Source organism: Anguilla anguilla, chromosome 8 (assembly GCF_013347855.1).
Source record: "Anguilla anguilla isolate fAngAng1 chromosome 8, fAngAng1.pri, whole genome shotgun sequence".
Taxonomy (NCBI): Eukaryota; Metazoa; Chordata; class Actinopteri; order Anguilliformes; family Anguillidae; genus Anguilla; species Anguilla anguilla.
Window position 1 is genome coordinate 46,455,092 of NC_049208.1, and position 24,470 is coordinate 46,479,561.

Consider the following 24,470-nt stretch of genomic DNA (forward strand, 5'->3'; position numbering starts at 1 on the left):
GGTGGGTAAAGATGTTAAATTATTTAATCGTGGGGGGCGGGGGGGGGGGGGGGGGGGGGGGGGGGGGGGGGGGGGGGGGGGGGGGGGGGGCTCTGGGAATCCAGGAGCAGAAGTCCCGGGGGTGTCCTTTGAGAGACTCTCCCACAACACGGTGATATCATTTTGACATGGGGATCAAAACCACAGAGTTCCAGGCTCAAGCTCTGTCCCTGCTTCTTCCAAACAAGAGCCCCTATAAGACAGGAGTGTAGTGTATTGGGGAGGGTAGGGGGAGAGACTAGTCCCTGCTAACCTTTGGGGTAACGTCTTTTATCTCCCATGTGACTTGGGGGGGGGGGGGGGGGGGGGGGGGGGGGGGGGGGGTCAGCCCTATCTAACTACAAAACACATGGGCCCTGCCCACATGTCTATTTAAATGAGGCCCACTCCCCTGCCTGTTCCACTTTCACACCTTTAAGCCTTCCAGGTGTAAGATCACAAATATGCAATTAGAACGTTCTTAATTAAACATTCTAATGCTGATGTCACAATCACTACTGGCAACTGAAAGCAGTGGAGTTCTAAAATGCTGACTTAGAATTTTGATATAAACATATTCCTGCTCTAAAATGTGATGTTGCTCTCAGCCTACTTCATACCCATTAGACTCTTTGCTTGTTAAGACACCTTAAATTGATCTCTGGAAAGCTGTAAGTGGTTAGAAGTATTTTGGTTGTTTCTCATCTAATTTGAGTTGTAAATTAACGTGAAGCTTTGTGTCCACGCAGCAGGAAGCTGAAAGGGAATCCTCAGAGTGTTTACTTGATTATACCCACACTTCAAAAGTCAAAAGCACTTTAAGTGAAGTAGGCCTACTAGGCGCCACATGCCTGTTACACCGGATTAAGCGCTAGGTGTCATTTCATACAGCGATATGGTCCTGTTATAAGCTTCAACTTGTTTTAATAAACCAAGTAGGGTGACGTCTGTAAAACGTTCGTAGCGATCGATTTTTCTCTGTCATTGAAATGTATTTAATGCGCGTAAAATAATAGGCCTGCATAGGTTAGATGATACATGTCGCCATGACGTATATTACATAATTCGACCCTTAAATTTATGTCATAACAGAGACCAATGTTCGGATGTAGTGCGGGTTTAAAACGCGGAACACGGTAGGGCTAGCTGACCTTAAAAACACATCCACTAATCACTTGCGCCGTTAATTTCGAATCTGGGCGCCCATGTCGACCGGAGTCTGGGGAAGCTAATAAGACAATAATCGAGGGAAAAGGGGAAGGTTCTTAAGCGCATTTGTCCACCTCTCCTCCCTTCTAACGGAGTTCACTTCGGGTTCTCTGGCATCCCTTCTCCTCTGCTGTCTGTGGTTCCGTTTAAAAAGACAGAAATGGAAAGGAGCGCATTTTAAAATTAAATACCACCGTTGCCTCCCTCCACCGACCCAGCTGAAACCGCATCCGCGAACGAGCAGGTTCACTAATAATGACTGTATAAAAGCAGGTCAAACGTCGCTTATTGCTGGCACACAGATGTAGATTGCGGGAAAACAAAAGGACCCATCCTTTTCTTCCATAACATATTCTGTTACAGCACGTAAGCTCCGACATTGTATGGTGAGTAAGCGAGAGCCAAGGCCCGGTTTAAGGCCTCGTGACCACGCTGACGCGCTGATTGAATGATGGACTTTCAAGTGAAATAATTCAGTTAATTCGTGTTCAAGTTTTTTCCGCCTGTCTTAAAAGATAAACATCATATAACAAGTGTTCACTTTTGGTTTTGAGATATGTCACTAGAACAGAGATTTGCGCATCTATGAAGTCTTAATTTCCAATGATCATGAGAGAGCAGGCAAAACCAGAACTGTAAATAAGAATTTAGAAAGGAAGAGTGTGTGGAGATGCAAGTGCTACCACAGTAGCCATGATACAGCTTTACCCCATGAATGTTGAAAAATGGCGGCTTCTGCATAATTTTGTATGTTTTTAAATTAAAACTACTTTGCTTTAGTTTCTTCGTCTCCAGTGACCTCTTTTGTGGTACTGTACAACAATACAAAATATAATTTCTTATATTATAATTTATTTTTCTTTTTTTGTTGGTAAAAATGTATTTTTTCCTTTAACGTCTCCCTGCCGACACATTTTCTAATGCGAAGGTGTTCATTTAAAGAATTCTGTGGATCAAGAAAATAAGTGGGCAGAGAGAGAAAGAGAGAGAGAGAGAGAGAGAGAGAGAGAGAGAGAGATTTGTCATATACGTTTTAAAGTTTTGTCATATATTAAGAGTATAGCAGTCCCTTGCAGACATTGATTTAGCCTAATGTTCCACCGCTGTTAATGATACTCCATTACTCAGTATGCGCTCAGCATTGAATATAAACGTTACACAGTCTATATGGGATATTAACCATGTGTGATGAAATGAGACCGTTGAGACCTAAACAAAGTTAGTTTGCGTCCGTGCTCAAATTAAAATTCTCTATATTGAGCTGAAAGCCCACCAAGTAAAACAACCTCCCCCCCCCCCCCCCCCCCCCCCCCCCCCCCCCCCCCCCCCCCCCCCCCCCCCCCCCGCACACACACACACCCACCTTTAAAAAAAATAATTTTTTTTTTTATTAAACACTGACACACACACCTCGCTTTGATGCAGGCTGTTGGTAACAAAGTTAAGCTGTTGGTAACTGCTGCTACTACTATCTTCATCAACAACAAGACCAAAAAATAATAATGATTAATAAATAAAGAAATAAATAAATACATAATAGCACGGGGATTCGAGACAAGTGAGGAAGTTTTAATATTTTTTTATAGTTCTATTGTAACATTCAGTGTTATTATTATTATTCTTCTTCTTCTATTCTATTCTTCTATTATTATTAATAGTAGTAGTATCAATAATAATAATAATAATAATAATAATAATCCGATCTTGTCATCAGGTCTGAGCACTCCTCGCTGGGTGAGAGCTCCTGGTTGTGTGTAAAGAGAGAGGAGGGAGTCCGAATTTGTAAAAAAATAAAAAATTATTTATCCAACATAAAAATCAGCCTAAATGGTTAATAGAAAGATACTTAGCATGTTTGTGAAAATGACGTGATTCACATCTGGAAACCTTCTTTCTAAGGGTATTTTCTATGCGTTACTGGAATATGGCTCGCGTTAAAAATGATCATTGGTGTCATGCCCCAACTGCAACGGTCTTAGAACTAAAACTGTATAGTATAGGTATCAAGCGGCATGGCCACCGCGCGTACGTCATCAACCATTTTAAGTTCTGAGCATCGTTTACAACTTCTGTGGGTTATGTTCACTCGGTAAAAAGTACAAACACAAGAAGATCAACTTAAGAGCCAAAAAACAGCCGCGCAGGCCTGAGTTGTCCAGACTCGTAATTCTCCATAAAAATGAGTTTATGTTGAAAATACATTGCCGTTATTTCTTCTGGAAAGAAGGCATTTTAATTAAAAGCCAGGTCTCCCTGTTGACAGGCGAAGTGTATTTCAATGTCATTATCATTAAAGCTCTGCCCGTTTATTAAACGTTATGAAATGAAGAACATTTTACGTACAACAAAATAAATATAAAACACCTTTTTTATTGATACAACAACTTATTTTACCTATAGACGTTTTACGTTTTAAACATTTAATTAATGAACTATTCAATAATTTTATAGCAAAAAATATTTACAATAATTTCGACGTTAATAAAATAGGCAACGTAGCAACCTGTGTAAAAAACATTGGACTTAACAAACATTTTTCTTTGGCATATATTATTTTAAATAGGCTTATCCAAGGGTTAAAGAGTAAATGGAGGAATACAATGTTTGTCATTCTTACTACGCATGTACGAATCTCGTTTTGCTACGAGAGATTACATCATATCATTTCTTTTAAGATAAAGCATCTAACTCTGTTTGAATTATTATAATGTTGTGTGCATGCGTTTCAGTGACACGATCTGCGTTTGTCCTTTATTCCGTGACCCCTATATGAGACGCCTATGGGAAGTATTGATTATATTGATTTGTATAGGGGCGAGTATTCTTTTGTTGGACCAGTATTGCATCCCTCAGATAATGCACGCGCGTTAATAAGCATTTATTTATTTATTTTCAGGGAAATTGGTTTGCGATTTTTGCGATTGGTAGTTAACAGTGCACTGGCTTAATTTAATTTGGCAATCAGTACTATATTTGTCTAAAATGACCTTTTATATTTATTATTTACTATATTGTGGTTTGATTTCATGACCTATCCAACAATATTTATAAATGATTTTTTATTAATGTGTTAAAATATGGTACAAATTGTATGGCACCTCTGGACAAAGCAAAGCCTAATCAAGCTTATTTAGTGAACAAATGGACTGTATGCACGCACACGTAAAACACACATAAAACACACACACACACACACACACACACACACACACACACTCATATATACATGCATACACACACATACACATACGCACTGTCTTTCATTTCAATAATGAAATTGCAATAAAAATAATACAAAATATTAGATTTATTAGGATATAAATATTTCTCAGAACATGAGAATGTATTAAATAATGTTGTGCATGTTAAATGTTTTATTTTTTAAAGATTCATTTTAATGTTTCATATTTATAGATGCTACAGCGTTTCCCATGCCTGCCACGAGAGCTATACCAACTAAGCTCTATGTTCTACGTATATAGCGGCTTTCCTATGAGTATATAAGGCTATCATTTCTGAAGATTTAAATATAAGTAAACTTTACCTTCACCTACTTCACCTTACTTTACCTACGTATTGAATATTTTGTATCAAAAGAGATTGTCAAAAATATACAAAAACATTAGTAACGTGTGACTATCAGCGTAACAACCTAGTTGGTGGTTTGTACTTTAATGTATTTATTGCACATTCTGTTTGTAAACATTCACAAAATGTTTTAATGTGATCAGGTTGTTACGATGATCGTAATATGCAGTGACCGAACTTTTTCCAAGCGTGAGAAGGTGAATTTCTGTGGTCCCCCGGACTAGCCCAGAAATCCTCTTCACTCCGGAAGGACAGAAGTGAGTTTCCTTCATGCACGCGCCTTTGAGGTTAATTTTATTTACCAAAAAAAATGTTTTACTAATCACGGCAATTGAAACATGTAGGGGGGGGGGGGGGGGGGGGGGGGGGGGCTGTCTGGAAATGCCATACACTACGACATTTTGATGATTATATTTTGGTATAATCAGATCAGATGACAGTTTATCAGCATAATAACATTCAAATTAAAACACACGATGATCGAATCTAATTGTGTATTTACCGGATATTCAGGATTATTGAAAACTTGTCCAAGTTTGCTTATTACTGTGTTTTAAATAAACACTTTGATGGATTAGATATCAGGTGCCGAGACATTTCTTCAGAAAATACATGAATTGCAAATTAAATCGGAAGTCGATGCACCAAAACAAGGAAAACAAATGAAAAGAATGGATCGGGGTTTTTTCGGTCGTCATTGACTACGGGCTACAAATTTGGCCTACCTGGGAACCTACACAATTTGAGAATTCGAAAGCAGAACCTAACACGGAGATTTTAATTGCGATTCCTCCATAAAGAAGATTCTCTGCACTGGTCTGTGGGAATGTTTCTACATGAAACTTTTTTTGTCTGCTATACTGACAAAATACCGTTTCTTTGTGTTTTAGTATCTCAATTTCATATTCAAAGCATCACACATTCATATTATTCGTAGTATCAATGAATTTGGCGGTAATGAATCTATAATGTGCTGATATTAGTATGCAACGTCTTGTGTTGTGGTATACTGTTTTCTGTAATACCGTATATGTTAGTACTACCAATCCAATGCAGCTAATTTGGGAAGAATGCATCACACGGTTGCCATGTATCCTTATAATTGTACACTGCTCGTGATAAATATTTTTTTAAAACGGCTACATAAAAAATAACTAATAAACAAAATGAAAATGACAGAAGGCCGCAAGTAGTTCGACCATATGAACTGGAAACTTGGCTTATTTGTTAATTGTGTGGTTTCCGTGCGGACAGCACAGGGTACGGGGTCAGCCTGTAGCATGTCCAGTTTTAACATAGAGGCATCTGAAGGCAACGACAGATTGCGCATTTTAAAGAAGGAAGTGACCATTTAAGACGTACCCTACCACCCTTCACCCCACCCCCAAAAGAGACATTCGGACGACACGGGGGCGCGTGAAGTGTCCTCTGGGACAGGAGGGGGGCCTGTCATTTTTACAGACACCAAAAGAGAGGGGCAAATAGGCCGCGAGGACAAGTATCGGGTTTCGGGAGTCACATTCGACATTGTACGGTCCGCGCGCTGAAATATGTCGTGACCAGAGTGGGTCAGTCCGCACCATTCTGGGAAAGCAAATCATGCCAGACTAAAGTAGCCATAATAAAAATGTCCTTTTGACACGTTTAGGTTTCAGTATCACCAAGCTCCAAAGTTTAACTAGTGTCAATTAATTGTTGTTTTTCCAGTTTAAAAAAACCTCTGATAATTCTTTGCATTCCGTTGATTAAATTTGAAAAGTTCACCAACTTTTTCACGAGGAATATTACCTTGGGTGTATTTTATTTGATGCTCGCGACATAGAATGTGTAGTACACTGGAAATGTATCTGCACATCCTAGAAGTCTGCCCGTGACAATGCATCACATATTTAAGGCCTACTTAAGACATTTGATATCACCACAAGGGAATACCAGGACCAGGGCGGATGGTCATTTTAAAATAAGAGAGACATTGAAAGTTAAAACCAACAAATGATGCGGTATAGGCTATGCACTACAGTTAAATAGCCATGTGAGTCAATGACTCTCTATTGTGAACAAACAAAAAAATTGTGACTGATTATTATAAAATCAGATTCTCATGAAACCAGGTTTCAAACCTAACGCATGCTCCGTGTTTTTGCAGATAAATATAGAATGATTTTACTATATGTGTTTATTTAGCCATGTAACGTCTAAGCCAGTTAACCGTTAGAGAAGTTCAGCGAGGGACCGGGAACTGTTCAGTCGCTCCGGTGCTGAAATCGCCAATGTCAATTCTACACCCGGCTCCTTGTGCATACTATCGTGACTCGTGAGGCATTTTTGGGGTCGGAAAAATGTCCTTCTGTATATATGTGTGATTTAGCACTCACCATTCGATAGTTACATTGTGTAACAAAGTTCTTCTTATTATTATTATCACTGCACAAATACTAAACCGTTTAATAATAACAATGAATTAGGCTATTATTATTAGTCGTAGTATTAATAATATTAATAATAATAGTATTATTAATATGAATCTTAAACAGAAGTTACTGCAAGGGGCAGACAGACTGTAGAATGTGCTATTCTTTGACTTTCATAAGAAAGTAGTACTAAAAACACAGCATGTATATTCTGTTAGAATTAAGTTTGTGCAGCAGTTATTATTATAATTATTATTATTATTATTATTATTATTATTATTATTTAGTTTTGTTGTTCTCATTCTAGTGCCCATCCTTTGCAAGTGGCCTTTTTTTGCCTCCATCTGCGCGGTCAGTGAGTTGAGCTCGCGGCCTGCTGTCCTCCTGCTCCTTCATAGAGAAGGTTAAAGGCGACAGCTGTATTTCAGCCACTGCCGGACAACGGACATTTTTGCTCGTGAGTACGAAAGCTTGCGCGAGCACTTCACATTTATTTATTTATTTATTTATTTATGTTTTGTACTAAATTCTGATTGGAGAGGACAAAGCCATGCTTGGATCCAAATTATGTGCTTGTTTTAAATCGGCTGTAGTCCATCAATACCTTTTGCAGTATTCTTTTTTAAACAGGCCTACTACTTTGTTGTTAACAGATTGGATTAATCGTATTAATAATATTATTGTAAACGTAATGCATGCATTTTAATTCAGTGGCAGTTTTTGTTGTTTTTACAACTGTTACCACTGGATGAGAAATACTATTAGTAATAGAATAGTATTTTACTATTTGGTTAGCCATTGAAAAACGCGCTTCGCTTCATTCGGATTGGATAGATTTGAATAGCGAACGAGAACTTGCTGCAATTTAAACAGCTAAGTGACATAAAAATTTAGTTTTATATGTTCAGAAGAGCTCCGAGAAAATGAGCTGGAATATTAGCAAGAGTTTCAGCAATGAAGTGGCAGAACACAATTTCAACTAGCCCAAGTTGCAGTTCTCCCGAAACAGAGAGATGAAGAAAAAAAAGAGATGTTGACAGATTTTGTTCAATCAAATGTGGGCTGGATAAGTGGACATATACTTAGTTTTTACATAACAAAAATAGAATTTAAATAATTATTGTTTTACTGACAGTGTAAATGATTCCATGGGTTGTGGAGGCGGACTGTATTAGCCGCTTCAAAGCTTCGTTCTGTGTCCTCGCGCAATGCAGTATGGATCGGGTGCTAGTCTGTCTGTTCGGGTTTTTACCGCAGCAGAAGGTGAACTTTCACCCCGACCTCTTTTATATTCGTCGTGGAAAAAAAAAGACCGACTGACCATTTTTACCTCCAGCTATTCCGCCTATCCATACATCTCCCTCTCTCCGCGCGCCCATTCCTGCCACAGATCGATACGGCAGCATCTGCTAGAGAAAGGGCCGCAGTCCCACACCGCACGAGGCTACACTTGGAATTTTTCAAACGGCTGAATTGCTCATCTCTTAAAATTAAACTGACAGTTAGATATGATTAGTATGCCACGTATCAACAACCCCCCCACCTCCACCCCCCAAACCGACTCAACACACATTCCCATAGCCGGAAAAGTCTGCTGCGTTAACTGTGTGGTTAATACTGTGCAGAAGACTAAAGTATGCAGTTAATAGTTAGTATGCATTTTTCAGAATAGTAAATAATAGATATACACACGCATAGTTGCCTGGTGACCCTTTTTGTATCAGCACCAATCGAATTTAATCAATTTTTATCACCTGGACACGTTGTGTTTTATCACCAGCATGTTGTGTTACATTCAGAAATTAATTTCTGATATAAATTGATGATCTATTTCCACAATTTAAAATTCTATTTTAACTCTACAGGAAGGACGCCGAGAGTCTTGCCGCGCAATAGATGATCACTGAACAATTTTGATGCGTTCTCCTTTCACAGAGGCAAAGATCCGGGCGTATTGTCGCGTAGCATGCTGTTTAAAAAAACGCCGAGCACAAATCTGCAGGCTTTGCAGGTGCGTCGGCACACTTGGGCTTCCCTTTGTTCGCCCAAAAGACGTCTGGTTGTTAAGACAAAGGTGGAACGGCGCTGAGGTCATAATGCTCCAACCCATACTGTCGCCATACATTCAGCCCGTTATCTGTCAGTCATTCCGACCGATCATTTATTCGTCCGAATAAAACGTAATTTCTCTGCGAGTTGAATATGCACAATGATGACAAGTTTTATAACAGCGATCAAGGGTCACTTATCACACTGTGAAATATATCGACAACGGACTAATTATTATATCAATTAAAATGATTGTAACAGTTTCATGAAAGTTGTGACGATGACCATGGTGATGAGTGGGAAGAGGAGGAAGATGGGGATGAAACCGATTGCTGTGTTTGTTTTCATACTGTGAGTCTCGGCTTCGGTTTCTCATCCATGTGTACCAATAACGGTGCACGAGCGCAAGGGTTAAGTCGGTTTTTACTGTTGTGTCTGCGCGATTTGACGCGGGGCGCATATTACAGGTATGCATTGGCGTTGCTGCGCATTGAAAAGGCAACAGGGGAGAGAGGGAGGCAACGGGCGACCTGTCTTCGCTTCGGCCGCCCGCCCAGCCCCCAACCCGAGTCTCGTCAGCCGAGACGAAAGGGTTAATTTGAGTTGGAATTTCATTCCACATCTGTCAGATTTTTTAACCCGGTGACGCGCTTAACCGAGGGAGCGAGAGAGCGAAAGGGAGGGGGAGAGAGAAACAGACAGACTGAGAGAGAGAGAGAGAGAGAGAGAGAGAGAGAGAGTTGGAGGGGAAATCGATGAGGTGACAGTCTGAGAGAAACGGAGGTTTAAAAAAATCACACGAAGGACAGAGGAATAGAAAGAGAGAAAAAGAGCTGAGGGAAACAGGAAAGTGAGGCTATCGGTTTACGCAAAAAAGGGCAAAGAATAACCGAGGGGTCGGAGAGAAGAGCGCGGGGTTCGCAGTCGACTGCTTGGCCTCTCGTTCCAGCTCATATCGCCTGCTCTTCAAAAGGGAGGGCTGACCAATTGTGTGGCGCTCGGCGGACGAACTGGCCGTAGGGGGTAGAGAGGAGCTAACTCAGATTAAACAGCGACCCGAGAAAAGATACCGAGGATATCTGCTGCTCCCCTCCATTCTCCCAACGGAGATAAATGGGGGAATTGTCTGCAATTTCTGACTGCCGGGTTGTTGTCGTTCGGTGTTCGGTTCGTCCACATTCAGTAACCCACGCGACGCCGTGGACTTTGAACAACATCCACGCCGTTCGTCGCTGATGTGTTATGAGGTAAGATATCCAAACGGGGCTGATGCTCCAACGCTCGTGACTGACCAGACTCGTTGAATATTCCCAGAACCGAGAGAGGGAAAAGGAAGGAAACTTTATTATCTGTTTTCAAATCCACCCTTTATAACCATTGTTTAATATAGAACGCGGACGCTTCCGTTGTGGACAGCACTGTATTTTTCCCCGTGCACCACAATTGATGCCTTCATTTTTATTTTCGTTTTTTTAGCCAAATGTGCAGTAGAACTACGGACAAAGGGGAGAGCGGCTCGCAGTCGCGTGCAATAAAGGTTGCACGTGTAATATTCTGTGTCCAATAGCTACGTCGAGGGGGACGGTTCATGAATACGTCCTAATTTGCATAGAAGCAAGTAAACTTTTGTCGCCCGCGCAGGCTGCCAAAACAAGAGGCCGTGCAACTGCCAAGAAAGAAATGAGGAGCACCCGCTACGCGAGATTCGAGCGTCGTCAAGTGAATACTTAAATACTACGGGCATTGACTCCACTGAACCCATTGAGCATTTGAGTTTGATTACAGCTCAAGAAACCGGCGTGATGGACTTACCGGAGAATACTGACACTCCAGTCAATCATTAATTTATCAGTTCACAGGGCTGAAAACCCGTCTAATGAATAATCAATAAATCCATATTTTAGTTGAGGAGGAGAGCGAGGGAGAGACAAGAGCGTCTTTAACGGACAAGCAGACGAAAAAATCCTGAGTGAGAAATCGATTTGAGCCGAAAATAATAACAATAATAATAACAACAACAACAACAACAACAACAACAATAATAATAATAATAATAATAATAATAATAATAATAATAAAACAATGGATGTAAATTTGGGGGAGATGTCTGTCCACGGCCACGGAAACCTCATGCATCACGCTCAGGACGGACGGACGATGCTGCATTCCAGGGACCTCTCCGCCGTTTTTCCCAGGCCTCCCATGGTCGAGTCCTCCATGGCCCTGGAGGGCCCAGAGCACCGGCCGCCGGGGCTGGAGCACTCCCTCTCGGCGCTGGGCTACGGGGGGGACTCTCCGACCAGCAGCGGGAGCACGTACACGACCCTGACTCCGCTCCAGCCGCTGGAAGACAAATTTCATCACCACCACCACCATCACCATCACCACCATCCCTGCCTGCCTGTCAGCAACGTCATCGGCAGCTTCACGCTCATGCGCGAGGACCGCAGCCTGGCGGGCAACTTTTACAACCCTTATGCCAAAGAGCTGGGGATGCCCCAGGGCCTGTCCCCCCCTCCTCCCGCAGGGTCAGGCCTTGGGACAGTCATGCACGGTTACAGCGGCCTGGGCAACGGCACCGCGAGCAACGGAGGACAGATGCTCTCCGGCTACGAGGTCCACATCGGAGGCGGGGGAGGCGGGAATCTGTTCGGCAGGACGCCAGATTTCGCCCGTGAGATGTCCCCGCAGCCACTGCCACCGCCCGGTGGCGATTCGGGAGTGGGTCACCAGCCCGGCAAGATGGACGGACCCCAGCACGAGCACGGCCACCACGCGCACGTGTACGGCCACCACCCGTTTCAGCACCACCACAACCACCACCACCCCGGACAGCAGCGGTCCTCCGTCGCTCCACCAGGCGACGCCTTGTCTCCCGGAGCGCAGGGCGGGGGCGGGGAGGAGATCAACACCAAAGAGGTTGCACAGCGAGTCATCACGGAGCTGAAGCGGTACAGCATCCCCCAGGCTATATTCGCCGAGCGAATTCTGTGCCGGTCGCAGGGCACCCTGTCCGACCTACTGCGGAACCCCAAACCGTGGGGGAAGCTCAAGTCGGGGCGCGAGACCTTCAAGAGGATGTCCAGATGGCTTCAGGAGCCCGAATTCCAAAGGATGTCATCGCTGCGGTTAGAAGGTAAGCTCGGCCAAAACGGCTCAGTCCTATGACCACCGCGTCGACTTGCAATTAAATATTAAAGGAGTACTGTTTTTTAAATTTATCTATTTTGTCGATTGCTCACGTGGCCGACTATATAAACGTTCGTGTTTTTTTCGCGCTTCATCCTGCCGTACTTATTCTGCACGTCGATTTAATTCAATGTTCTGTTTATCCTAAAATAGCTAAAAAGCTATTTTTCGTATAAGTATTCTATTATATACTTACAGAAAAACGATTAAGGGTATGCCGCTCTTGATGAACATTCTTAAAGTGTGCATACATTTTGACTATTTCTGGAATACATGTGGAGATATTTATTTTTGACCCGTCTTGCGCCTTCGCGTTTTTTCCCGTTATGGAAAAGGGAAATATGCTGTCGTTTTGAAATGTTTATTGGCCTATTACTTATTACTATGAATATTACATATTAATATGACAGATCATAAGTTTAATTGCTGGAATCTATAAAATGTTCGTAACTTGCTTTAACAAAAACTTTTTTCATTGCTTTACATTCACATCGATCAGCCACAACATTAAAACCCCCTGCCTAATATTGTGTAGGTCCCCCTCGTGCCGGCAAAACAGCTCTGACCCGTCGAGAGTTTTTAAAATTATGTGGAAATAATTCACCCTCTAACAATATCTTAGCTTTTTATAGCCCTGTAGCAACAAAATAATGTAATAAACTATCAATAGTGTAGTAACTCCCAATAATGTAATCCATTTCAGTTTTTTTATGTAATAAAAACTAATAATGTAATAAGTAGTAGAACTAGTAGTAGTAGTAGTGTACTTTATTGATCCCCGGGGGGAATTTGCACTGTTGCAACACCAAAGACAACAAAGTAACACAATCAGATACAAATTTACAGTAGATACAAAATATCAGATAGAAATATACAGTAGATACAAATATATACAGAAATCCAAATATACCAGAGGACACCTTCAGAGGTGGAGTCCATGCCTCGACGGGTCAGAGCTGTTTTGGCAGCACGAGGGGGACCTGCACAATGTTAGGCAGGTGGTTTTAATGTTGTGACTGATTGGTGTATATATTACTGTTAGCACAGTTTCCAGCAATATTATATATATATATATATATATATATATATGCAGCAATAATTTAGATATTACTTGAAACAGTTCTAACAATAACAATAATAGCCATGTTGGCATGTTGCCACAAATAGATTTTTTCTGTTTGTACAAAATATCTACTAAAATGGATGCCCAATAATATTCCAACAGCCATATGGCTCATACATTTTTGCTGATGAGAGGTAGTACACCAATTATAATCATACAACCCCAAATAATCGATTGCATGTTTGATAACTAATTGAATCTGAGTTAAGATCATGCGTAAAGCCTACAGGCCACACTCAGTACTACAGGAGAGCCAGTGACTATGTTACGCCCGACAGTCCACACAGTACTACAGGAAAGTCAGTGACGATAGGCCACTCTACAAGCCACACACAGTGCTACAGAAGAGCCAGTGACTATTTAACACCCTACAGTCCATGCAGTACTACAGGAGAGCTAGCAACTATATAACACTGCAACACAACTATCTTGTGGGTTCTTGACAAACAACCAATTTTTTAAATATATATTTTTAAAGGAGAGGGGATAGGCCCATCCTCCTTTCATATTTTTTGCTGTATTCAGACGTGGAGAAAACAGACTGAGGTACCATGGCAGGAATCAAAGCTCTGCTAACCCCTTAAGGTTGTGAGATCACAACTGATCTTAACTGAACATGATAATGCTGATGTAACAATCACTACAGGTGACTGTACACACTGAAGTTCTAGAACACTGATTTAGAATTTTGAAAAAACATTTTTTTTAAACTTACTTGAATTTGAAATGGTTCAAATTTGCTGCTTAAATGAAATCTCTACATAATTTCTGATGTGTCTGAAAGTCATCGCAGCCCACAATTTTCCACCATTCAATTATCCGTCTGGTGCTGACTAAAATGGAATATGACCATGTGAATATTACTGGATGGAATTGAAACATATTTCAATTTTGGCTTTACATTTTCCTTTAATTCAGGTTTTTTGTAGCATGTTGCTTTCTGGAGCAAATTCTCAGCTGAATCTTCAATAAGCCACCTTTCTCCTCATTGCTCTTTTCTGTTGCATTGCACCAAATTTGCAGTGCACTGGCCTCTACAGTTGGCCTCCATTGATTTGTGTGTGTGTGTGTGTGTGTGTGTGTGTGTGTTCGTGTGTTGGGTCGGGGGTGGGAAGTACACAGTCCTTGATGCGTATCCCAGGAGAGGAGGGAAACCCTTAAAAACTGTAATAGGAGATGGCTGAGCAGTGCTGGCTGTGTCAGCCAGCAACAAGACCCCCACTTGCTGGTTACATGCTTTTATATTGCATTATGTTTGGGAGACACTCTTCTCCAGAGCAACTTAAATAGTTTATATATTACATATAAGCATTTGTATAGTATAGCCGGATATGTACTGAAGTGCTTCTGGTTCTGGAAATTCTGAGCAATTCTTGCTCACGGGTGGAAACGGCAGTGTTCTAACTGGGAATCAAACCTGCAACCCTAAGGTTACATACCCAGTTCCTTAAACATTATACTACACTGCTATCCATCCTTCACTTTCCTTTCCCACTGTAGCGCCTATCTAGCCCAGCTGAGGTAGGGGGGCACCAGGTTTTTTTGGGATCACCCCCTGCAAACTGGCCATGGGGGAAGGAAAACAGAGATGCAGAGGACCAGGTGTTTTAATCATCCCAGGATGGGATATTTAAACAAAAGGGAGCATTCCCTCCTCAGCAAATACAAGCGGGAAACAACATTACCCCTTTAATGGCGTACAATGTGTGATTAGAATGTTCTGTGCTGAAAACATTCTAATACTGATGAAACTATCGCTGCTGGTGACTGAAAGCGGTGGAGTTCAAGATCACTGACTTGGAATTTTGAAAAAAAAAATAATAATTCCAAAAACCTGACTTTTCAAAGAGTTGAAGGTGAAGTGCACAGCAGTGAGACCGATTCAGCCCACTTACTCGAGGTCCATCATAGAGACAAAAAAAACATCTTGCCCCCACTTGTCCTTACGTGTTATGATTTATACACAGAAACACACCTGTACTTCAGTCTCTGGGTTATGCGTGGCTGAAGTGATAATGCGATTCTCTGCCTTGAGTACAGTAATGTGTTCCTACTGTATTCTATTATAGCAGTTTCCTGCAGTCGCAATTAGTTGCTTTCGATGGGACATCACATACAGCCCATACTTACTGGCACTTTAATTGGCTATAAATGTTTCCGTCCCACTTATCTGATGAAGAGTTACTTACCTGGGCATAATATGAAGCTAAATATAAAGCTAAATATAAAGACACGCGTCTTTGAGTTCATGAAAAGCGGTATATAAAATAAATGTATTATTATTATTATTATTATTATTATTATTATTATTATTAATATTATTATTACTAAATGCTCAGAGCATAATCAACTCTGAAAGAGTACATTTTACACTGACAGAATGCCTTTTATCCAGGGCGGACTCATGCGAACCCTTTTTGCGCTGAATGAACAGCGAAGATTCTGCAGCACTTTTAATATTGCATGTTGTCCTTGCACGCAGAAAAAGGTCAAGTGTTACTTAAACTCTAGCAGAGCACATATGAGTCCAATATGGACAATATGTACTCTATAAGTGTGGATTTAACACTGAACATTTTACTGTGGACACTAAATGACATCAGCACACCGATTAGGCGTTCGCTGGTCTGAACTGGAATCAGTTGGAGCCCGTTTACTTTCACACACACTTCAGTTTAGTTTCTCTGACCAGGCTAACAGATCGCTTTTGTACAATAATACATCGTTTGTGCTGTTCTGAGTTGGCTCTCTCGCTGTGACCGGATTGGACAGCCCGCGCGTGGTATCCCTGGTCTGGGACAGCCTTGCTGTTTGGCAGGGAAAGCTTTTGAGTTTTTTTTTTTTTTTTTTTTTTTTTGTCGAGCCCCCCTTTGCTTAATTACCAGGAGGTATTGATTTCCCTGGGAAAGCTAACACTCAGACTTTGCTCTGTTATAGAGGGGAAGGATTAGGATGCAATACACACACACAGACACACAGACACACACACACACAAACACACACACACACACTTCTTCCCCATCCCCACACCTGAACCCTCCCCTCATCATCTAGATAGCTGAGCTTGTCACCGCCAGTGCCCAAGATTCTAAAGACAGACTTACCGCGTGGCTGATGTCCGCTTGTCCGCGTACCTATTCTTGCTGTCTCAGCCTTCCATCCTAGGGTGCAGGTCACATGACCCCAGGGCAGGTCACATGACCGCCACAGCAGGATGAGGACCAAACTCAGTTGACCTTTTGAAGAGTAAGTTTTTGGAATGTTTTTTATATTCAGTGTTCTAGAACTCCACTGCTTCTTTCAATTGCCAGTAGTGATTGTGACATCAGCATTAGAATGTTCAGTTAAGAACGTTCTAATCACATATTTGTGATCTCGTGCCTCAAAGTGTTAAATGGCCCAATTCCATGAACTCTCCTCTTTTCTATGAAGTGTACCCTGTTGGACTGGAAGGCTGACCTCAGCCAGGTCCATTTGGAGAAGGGAACAGGGACCAGCAAAACCCCACGTGTGCTGTGGAGGGCAGGGCAGGCTTGGGAATGAGACCAGCCTGGGCTTCCTCCCACTGTAAAGGGAGAGAGATCACAGATCCAGGGTCAGGTTTCTCCTGTCCATTCCCTAACCTCATCCATTATGAGCTAAAAGCAAAAACTGATCCTAGACCAGCGCCCTCAGCCAATTACATTTTTTGGACGTAAGGGTTGAAACTGACCAAGAGAGTATGTGGTATGTACGCGCCCCCTGATCGTGAAAGCCAAAATTTTGTTATCCACTGCAAAGGACATTCATAGCTCAAGTCCCTTGTTAATATTGTTTTACTAGCAAATCATACAAAAACACCACGCTTCAGTTCAGTTTGCCTCTCCAAGTCCTCGATTCATAACACATTTGCATTTAAACCCTTAAAGGTTGCAAGATCACAAATATGTGATTAGAATGCTCCTAATCAAACATTCTAATGCTGATGTCGCAATCACCACTGGTGATTGAAAGGAAAGGAGTTCTAGAACGTTGACTTAGAATTTTGAAGAAACATTCCAAAAATAAAACCTACACTTCAAAGGGTTAAATTTAAGCAAATTAAAACGATAAGCAATCAAACGGGAAGCGACCCTCAAGGGGAGCGGGACTGTCCACCGGACGCGCCACGATAGCATCTTTCGGGAGTGAAGGGCGGTCTGTGGCAGCCAAAGGGTTAAACCACATTGGCAGAGCTCCAAGACTGAGCTGCACAGATTTAATCAATAATTTCTATCAGGCCGTGGCCCGGTACACTGAGGGGGTGGGGCAGGAGGGGGGGGGGGGGTGATGGGGCGGGAGTTGGTACACACTCGGGGGAGGGGGGGTGGGGGGATGTGGGGTTGTTCAGGAGGGGTAGGGGAAAGGGCTTTTTTCGGCCATGTTTTGAGGAACAGCGGAGAGAGGCGTACATCTTGATTACACACCGTTTCCCACGACGATGAGCGCTCTATGGGGGGGGGGGGGGGTACAGGGATTTATAGCATGGTAATCACAGCCCTTTTACAGATGATTACAGCACAAGGAAGCATTTACTTAATGGCTGCTGTTATGATCACAGAGAGAGAGAGAGAAAGAGAGAGAGAGACACACACACACACACTTAACATCACATATGGTCATTTTTTGTTGTAGGATTGCTTTTTTTCCCTTTTATTAATCTGCCATCCATATTGTACATAGTTTTATTATGTAACTTGCTTTGGCGACATAAATGCTTGTATACATCATGCCATTAAAGTGATTTGAAATTTTAAGGGAGGGAAAGGGGGACAGAGATAGGAAGAAAGAGACAGAGAGCGAGAAAAATGTGGAGAAAGAGACATGTTTGTTTCTGTTCTGTTTATACGTCTTCTCTTATCTTTTATTGTTTCACGCTTTGGCAATATATACCAACAATATGTATGTCATACCAATAAAGCTCACTTGAATTGAACTGACACAGAAAGAGGGAGAGTGGAAGAGAAAGAGGGACAGAGAGACAGAAATGGGGAGAGGAAGAAAGAGAGACAGAGATGAAAAAAGAGGGAGAGAGAGGGGGATGGACAGATAGAGGAAAGGACAAATGGATTGTTTCAGTCACATAATTACTCAGAATGATGAAAGAAATATTCTACCAGTACCATATATATTTATAGTGATTTATTGTTGTTATTATTATTATTAATATTATTATTATTATTACTATTATTATTATTATTATTATTGCTATGGTGTATGTTTGCATCTATGTATATTTGTGGGTAATGTGCAGTAATAAATCTAATGTAAACTAAACTAATTCTAAATTGACTGTTGAAGCAATAATTTAATGTTAATTAGATAATACAGCAAGATAGTTTTTTTCCGAATTTGTTGAATTTATTATGCGATTCCTTTTTTATAGTTGATGGTATTTCGTGGACTCTTGGAGGGGGGGGGGGTGCAGTGCATGTTTTCCCTGCCTTTCGGGTAATTACTCGTCTTTTCCCGAGAAAGATACGGCAGAATCCTTAAACACCATTTCATTTGCTCTCCCTTCATCGGTCAATTACGACTCTTTACCTAATTAAAAGGCCTTAATGAACAGCCAACACAGCCCCGCTGTACACTTAACGAGAAGACACCAATTGATCCGATTGCATTAGTACAGATTATCCAAACGCCAATTTTTTCACATCCGTGAGCTTGCAGAAGTAGTTTAACTATTCAAGTGTCTAAAAATGTATTTTTAAATAGTCTATAATCACCAAGGAATACTTTAACGGGCTTTATTTGTTGGGCAAAAGGCAATACGTTACATTTCTAATTCGCCTTTGAACACAGCATTATTATCATGAGTTGCCTGCTGCATGTGTCGATATAGAGCAGTAGTCTTCGTGGCTCGTCATTTTATAAGACCAGCCTGCTAATTTGTCGTGTTCCGTCTGTTACGAAAACTTCCCCGCCGCTGTATGAAGCTAGACGTGCCCCCGCTTCTTCATAGTTAACTATCAGCCTAATGTATAAACCAACATGAAACACGCTGAATTTAGACGGTTGCCTGCGGACGCCACTGAAACCTCAACCTTTCTCCAGCTGGGAAAAATTGGCCGCTTGAGCGTTTGAAATATCGCAGCGCCCCCTAGTGATCTCCGCACACATCTTTTCAAAGGCCGCTGAATTTCCGCCAGAGATTCCAATCTCAGGTGTCGCAATATTTCGGTTTTCGGCCTCACGATTTCCTTACATTGTACATAGAAGTTCTAGACATCTGTATATCTATTTTCTTGCTATGAAACTGTTATAAGACCGCCAATATTTTCGCCAGGTTGAAATTAATTGCCAGAGGAGTACCGTTAGGTTGCGTTTCTCTGTTGCGATTGACAGACTGTCAGAGGAATGGCGTTCGTTGTTGTCACAAAGTCGTCCAATTCCTCGGACTAAATAAGGGTTTAACGATGACCAAATCTCAAATATAGCCTACGAAAGTAATACGCTTTACTTACAAAAAAACAAGATAGAGATCAAATCAGCACAGCCAGTCTTAAAGAGGCTCACAGCCTCACCTGGCAACATTCCAGTCGATCCGTTGACTGGAAGACACCCTGCACACGGATCTGATAAACACATATGCAGCATTCGGTCGTTCTCGTAAACTCGTAGACCTGGTCCCAATCAATCCGCATGTACACATTTTTATATAGTCTATAACAGTCATTGTTCGCGTTCATGAGAGTCGCCATCTTGTACAAGGGTTGTCCCAGAACTGAGTGAGTCAAAATTCAGCGAGGGACAGTACCTGTTCGGCCCTCCGACTCTCCGCCAATAGTGAGGAAATTAAAGTGCTGGCTTAAAAGCGAGTGCTGACCCTGGAGGCATTGCGTTGCTTAATGCCGTTACCAAAGTCGTTAAAGCATGACAGAGCTAACCACATTTAAATGGAATTTTATTGCCGCCTCATGCCTTTTCAAAGTACCCTTATCATTGTCATCACAGTATTTTCATATCTGCAAAAAAGTGTGGCTCAAATGATACAAATTTTGCCGATTAAAGTGTACTGATAACATCCATCTTAATTGCAGTAATCATTTTTGTACTGCGGTTCAAAGTCGCTCACTGTGGCCAACTGTTAAGTGATATTCTTTTAAGTGGTGATGATTTATTATTGATAATAATTACCGGAATTATTATCTTTGTAAATACCGACCAGTGGTAAGGATTAGCTTGTCAGTAGTAATTCCATTCTATGGTTCAGAACCTATAAAACCTGTGGTTTTAAACCTAAAGTTTAAACCCCAGCAAAGCACAATGCAATTGACCCCAAAGTGTTTAAACACCCTGGGGCCGATTGCATTGTGCTTTGCTGGAGTTTCAACTTCAGGTTTGGACCTCCGAGCCACAGAATGGAATTACTACTGACACAGTTAATCCTTATGCACTGCAGTTCTGTGGTCTTCAGGTTTAAACATGAGGTAAACTCCAGCTAAGCATATTGCAATTGACCCATTATGATAAATAAATGAAAGTTATGGGGATATATTTTACCATTACATTGTTTTTATTGTCCACAGGATTTGTTAACAGGAGGGTGAGGTTAGTGTTACATCTTTGTCCCAAACTTTACCCGAGTTTTCCGCTGGCATTTCCGACTAAGTCTGCAGTTGAATGCAACTTCTTGGTGGTATACTTGGGAAACTTTGCGAGTTGACGAGGACCGGCCAAACGCACTATTATTTCAGTTTTGGAAATTAAATGATTTAAAAAACAAACACTTGAAACACATGACCACACACCAATTTTTCAACATGTAACAAAGTGTTGTGCTCGTTGTTCATGGCTGTGTATTTTCGTGTCATGATTGACCTATTTAACAAAGGGTAAATCACGTTCGTTTGCTCTTTCTCCGCTGTGATTGGTCCAGCCTGCAAGAGGAAGGAGCTGGAGCAGGGGAAGCTGGAGCGGAACCAGGGCCCCAAGCGGACCCGCCTGGTGTTCACGGACCTGCAGCGGCGCACCCTGCTGGCCATCTTCCGCGAGAACCACCGGCCCACCAAGGACCTGCAGGTGACCATCTCCCAGCAGCTGGGCCTGGAGCTCTCCACCGTCAGCAACTTCTTCATGAACGCCCGCCGCCGGAACCTGGACAAGTGGGGCGACGAGCGCCGGCCGTCCTCCACCGGCTCCAGCGGCTCCGCCTCCGCCCTCTCCTGCAGCACGGCCTGATGGGACGCCGCGCGGAGGTCCGGTGCTGGCGGAGGGCAGGGTGGGTGTAAAAGGGAAGCCCCCCCTTGCCCTCTACCCCCCAACCCCCAATCCTGTCCTTTCCCTCCCCAGGGTTGATTAAAAAAAAGTTTTGAGGCTTTGGTGGGGGGGGGGGGGGCTCCATCCCAAATTTCACCTGTTTTATTTAGAGGGTCGTCCTCGTAGCACATTTCAACCAAAAAGACCTCCAACCCTGATCGACAACCCCACCCCCCCCTTCCCCTGAAAAACTGCATTGGCCCGTTCCTGGCCTCAGAGTACACTGTTTTAAGAGCCGGTCTTTGTTAATACTGGGATTTTTTTTAAGGAAGGGGGAGGCGGGGGGTGTGGGCGGGCAAAAAGTTTGTTGGAAACTTTTTTTTTCCTCTGCGAATCGAGCGATGAACTGACCTAACCCGCTGCCGCACATCTCCCCGGGCGGGGAGAGGAACGCTGTTGGGGAGGCCGCGAGAAGTCTTCGAGTCTTCGGCGGGGGCCGCTTGGACGGGACACGCAGCCCACGAGATCTGAGGGAGGGGGGCAGGCACTGATGTCATACCCGGAGGGCGTCCGCTGACAGGGCTGGACAGCTCTGCCTCGAGGGCAAAGAGGAGCAGAGCGAGAGAGAAAGAGAGAGAGCAACTGTGTCAGAGAGATAGAGAGATGGAGCTGCGGACTTGTGATGTCCAGCCAGGTCCTGAGGAGCCAAGCCCCCCCCCCCCCCCCCCATCTTCTTCTGACTCTGGCGTGAAGTGCTCCAAGGCTTTGGGGGTTCCCCTGGGCGCCCTTGGGGTCACTGGCCTCAGTGCTGAAAGCCCCCCCCCCCCCAAAACCCAAATCCCTCGATGGCCAGGCTCTGATATTCAAGCAGCAACAGGAACTCTGTCGTCATTCTAAATTCTGAGAGGAGGGCGATCTGGGGGATCATGCCCAGTGAAGGTTGTGTTAAAAAAAATTTTTTTACAAAGTCACTGATGCTGCTTTTGGGCGCCATCTTGGCTCAACAAGCAGCTTTTGGGGGGGAAAATGTCAAGGCTTGATAAAGAGGAAGATTTGGCCAGCCATCTTGGCTCAACTAGTAGCCATGGGGAAAACACTGAGGCAGTGAGGGCATCAGGCAGTTTTTTCCCTCTTCTGCAGGGTGTTAATGATGAGCAGTTTTAATCATAGATGAAGGGCGCCCCCTAGCTCTCTGGCTTAGAACTTTCAAGCACACCCGTTAGAAAATAGTTTTGTTTTGTATGAGGGGAAAAAAAGAAACAAAACAGCGATATTCCAGACTGAAGTCACTGGTCTTTTGGTACAAATGAGCAAGTTTTTCAACGTGTGTCCTCTGAGACATTTTCAAAAGAAAAGACTCTTTATGGAATTGTAAAGATGATCAATATTTATTATGGTATTTATGTATGTATGTATGTGAGTATTTATGTATTTATTATTCATTTCTTTGTCCTTTTTCACCCCTTCCCTCTATTTATTAACTTGTCAATCTATGTGATTATTTATTTTACAATGCTTTATGTGCGAAGTGAAATCAGATTATCTACGTTTTTTTCTCCCCCGACGGGAGGATTTAGCCGTAGAATCCCGTCGTTATACCAAAGATGTAGATGGGTGGTGTTCCTCAAAGCCTCCGGGTCCATCTCCGCCCTCTGACCTTTGACCTCCGCTCAGCCTCAGCATCACCTCATCTTGATGGTGTTGCGGAAGGAGCGGCCCACCCTGGTCTCAGACAGCTACAGAGTGTGCAGGGAATCAGACAGCTACAGAGTGTGCAGGGAATCAGACAGCCTCAGAGTGTGCAGGGCCTCAGACAGCTACAGAGTGTGCAGGGCCTCAGACAGCCCAGAGTGTGCAGGGCCTCAGACAGCCCAGAGTGTGCAGGGTCTCAGACAGCCCAGAGTGTGCAAGGCCTCAGTCAGCCTCAGAGTGTGCAGGGCCTCAGACAGCCCAGAGTGTGCAGGGCCTCAGACAGCCCAGAGTGTGCAGGGCCTTAGACAGCCCAGAGTGTGCAGGGCCTCAGACAGCCCAGAGTGTGCAGGGCCTCAGACAGCTACAGAGTGTGCAGGGCCTCAGACAGCCTCAGAGTGTGCAGGGCCTCAGACAGCCTCAGAGTGTGCAGGGCCTCAGACAGCTACAGAGTGTGCAGGGCCTCAGACAGCCCCAGAGTGTGCAGGGCCTCAGTCAGCCTCAGAGTGTGCAGGGCCTCAGTCAGCCCAGAGTGTGCAGGGCCTCAGACAGCCCAGAGTGTGCAGGGCTTCATTGGTACTCAAGCCGTGTTCTTTGCTGTTTCCATCTGTGTTTAACGTCAGGCCCTGCTGTTCGTAGGCATAAGTTGCCCATAAAATGGTGGACATTACATACATTACATTACATTACAGGTATTTAGCAGACGCTCTTATCCAGAGCAACTTACATGCATCTAGCAGACGCTCTTATCCAGGGCGACTTACACAACTTTTTACAAATTGCGTCCATTCGTACAGCTGGATATACGCTGAAGCAATGCAGGTTCAGTACCTTGCTCAAGGCTCTGCCTTTGAACCCGGGGCCCCGGGAACTCGCCGGTCTGATTTTGGGACCTTGCCAATCTGATTTTGCGGTCGTTTTACGGTCAGCGTCCTCCCTGTCGTTCTGTCGCTCGCTCTCTCTGTCTCCGTGCA

At 43.1% G+C, this 24,470-nt stretch overlaps 1 protein-coding gene across 2 annotated transcripts; it reads left to right on the forward strand.

Moving 5' to 3' along the window:
* The first annotated feature begins 7,563 nt into the window (after positions 1–7,563).
* LOC118233312 (hepatocyte nuclear factor 6-like) lies at positions 7,564–21,798 on the forward strand. 2 transcript variants are annotated; one of them, XM_035428880.1, is made up of 3 exons: positions 7,564–7,683; positions 10,917–12,411; positions 21,488–21,798. In XM_035428880.1, the coding sequence occupies exons 2-3, from the start codon at positions 11,358–11,360 to the stop codon at positions 21,787–21,789; spliced, it is 1,356 nt and encodes a 451-aa protein (XP_035284771.1). In that variant the 5' UTR covers positions 7,564–7,683; positions 10,917–11,357; the 3' UTR covers positions 21,790–21,798. The 2 variants fall into 2 exon arrangements, with proteins under 2 accessions (XP_035284771.1, XP_035284770.1); XM_035428879.1 differs by lacking the exon at positions 7,564–7,683 and having other exon boundaries at positions 10,883–12,411.
* The last annotated feature ends 2,672 nt before the right edge of the window (positions 21,799–24,470 follow it).

Coding starts and splice junctions, on each gene's coding strand:
- LOC118233312 (XM_035428880.1), top strand. CDS start 11,358: ATGGATGTAAATTTGGGGGAGATGTCTGTCCACGGCCACGGAAACCTC. Junction 12,412..21,487: donor GTCATCGCTGCGGTTAGAAG/GTAAGCTCGGCC, acceptor TGATTGGTCCAG/CCTGCAAGAGGAAGGAGCTG.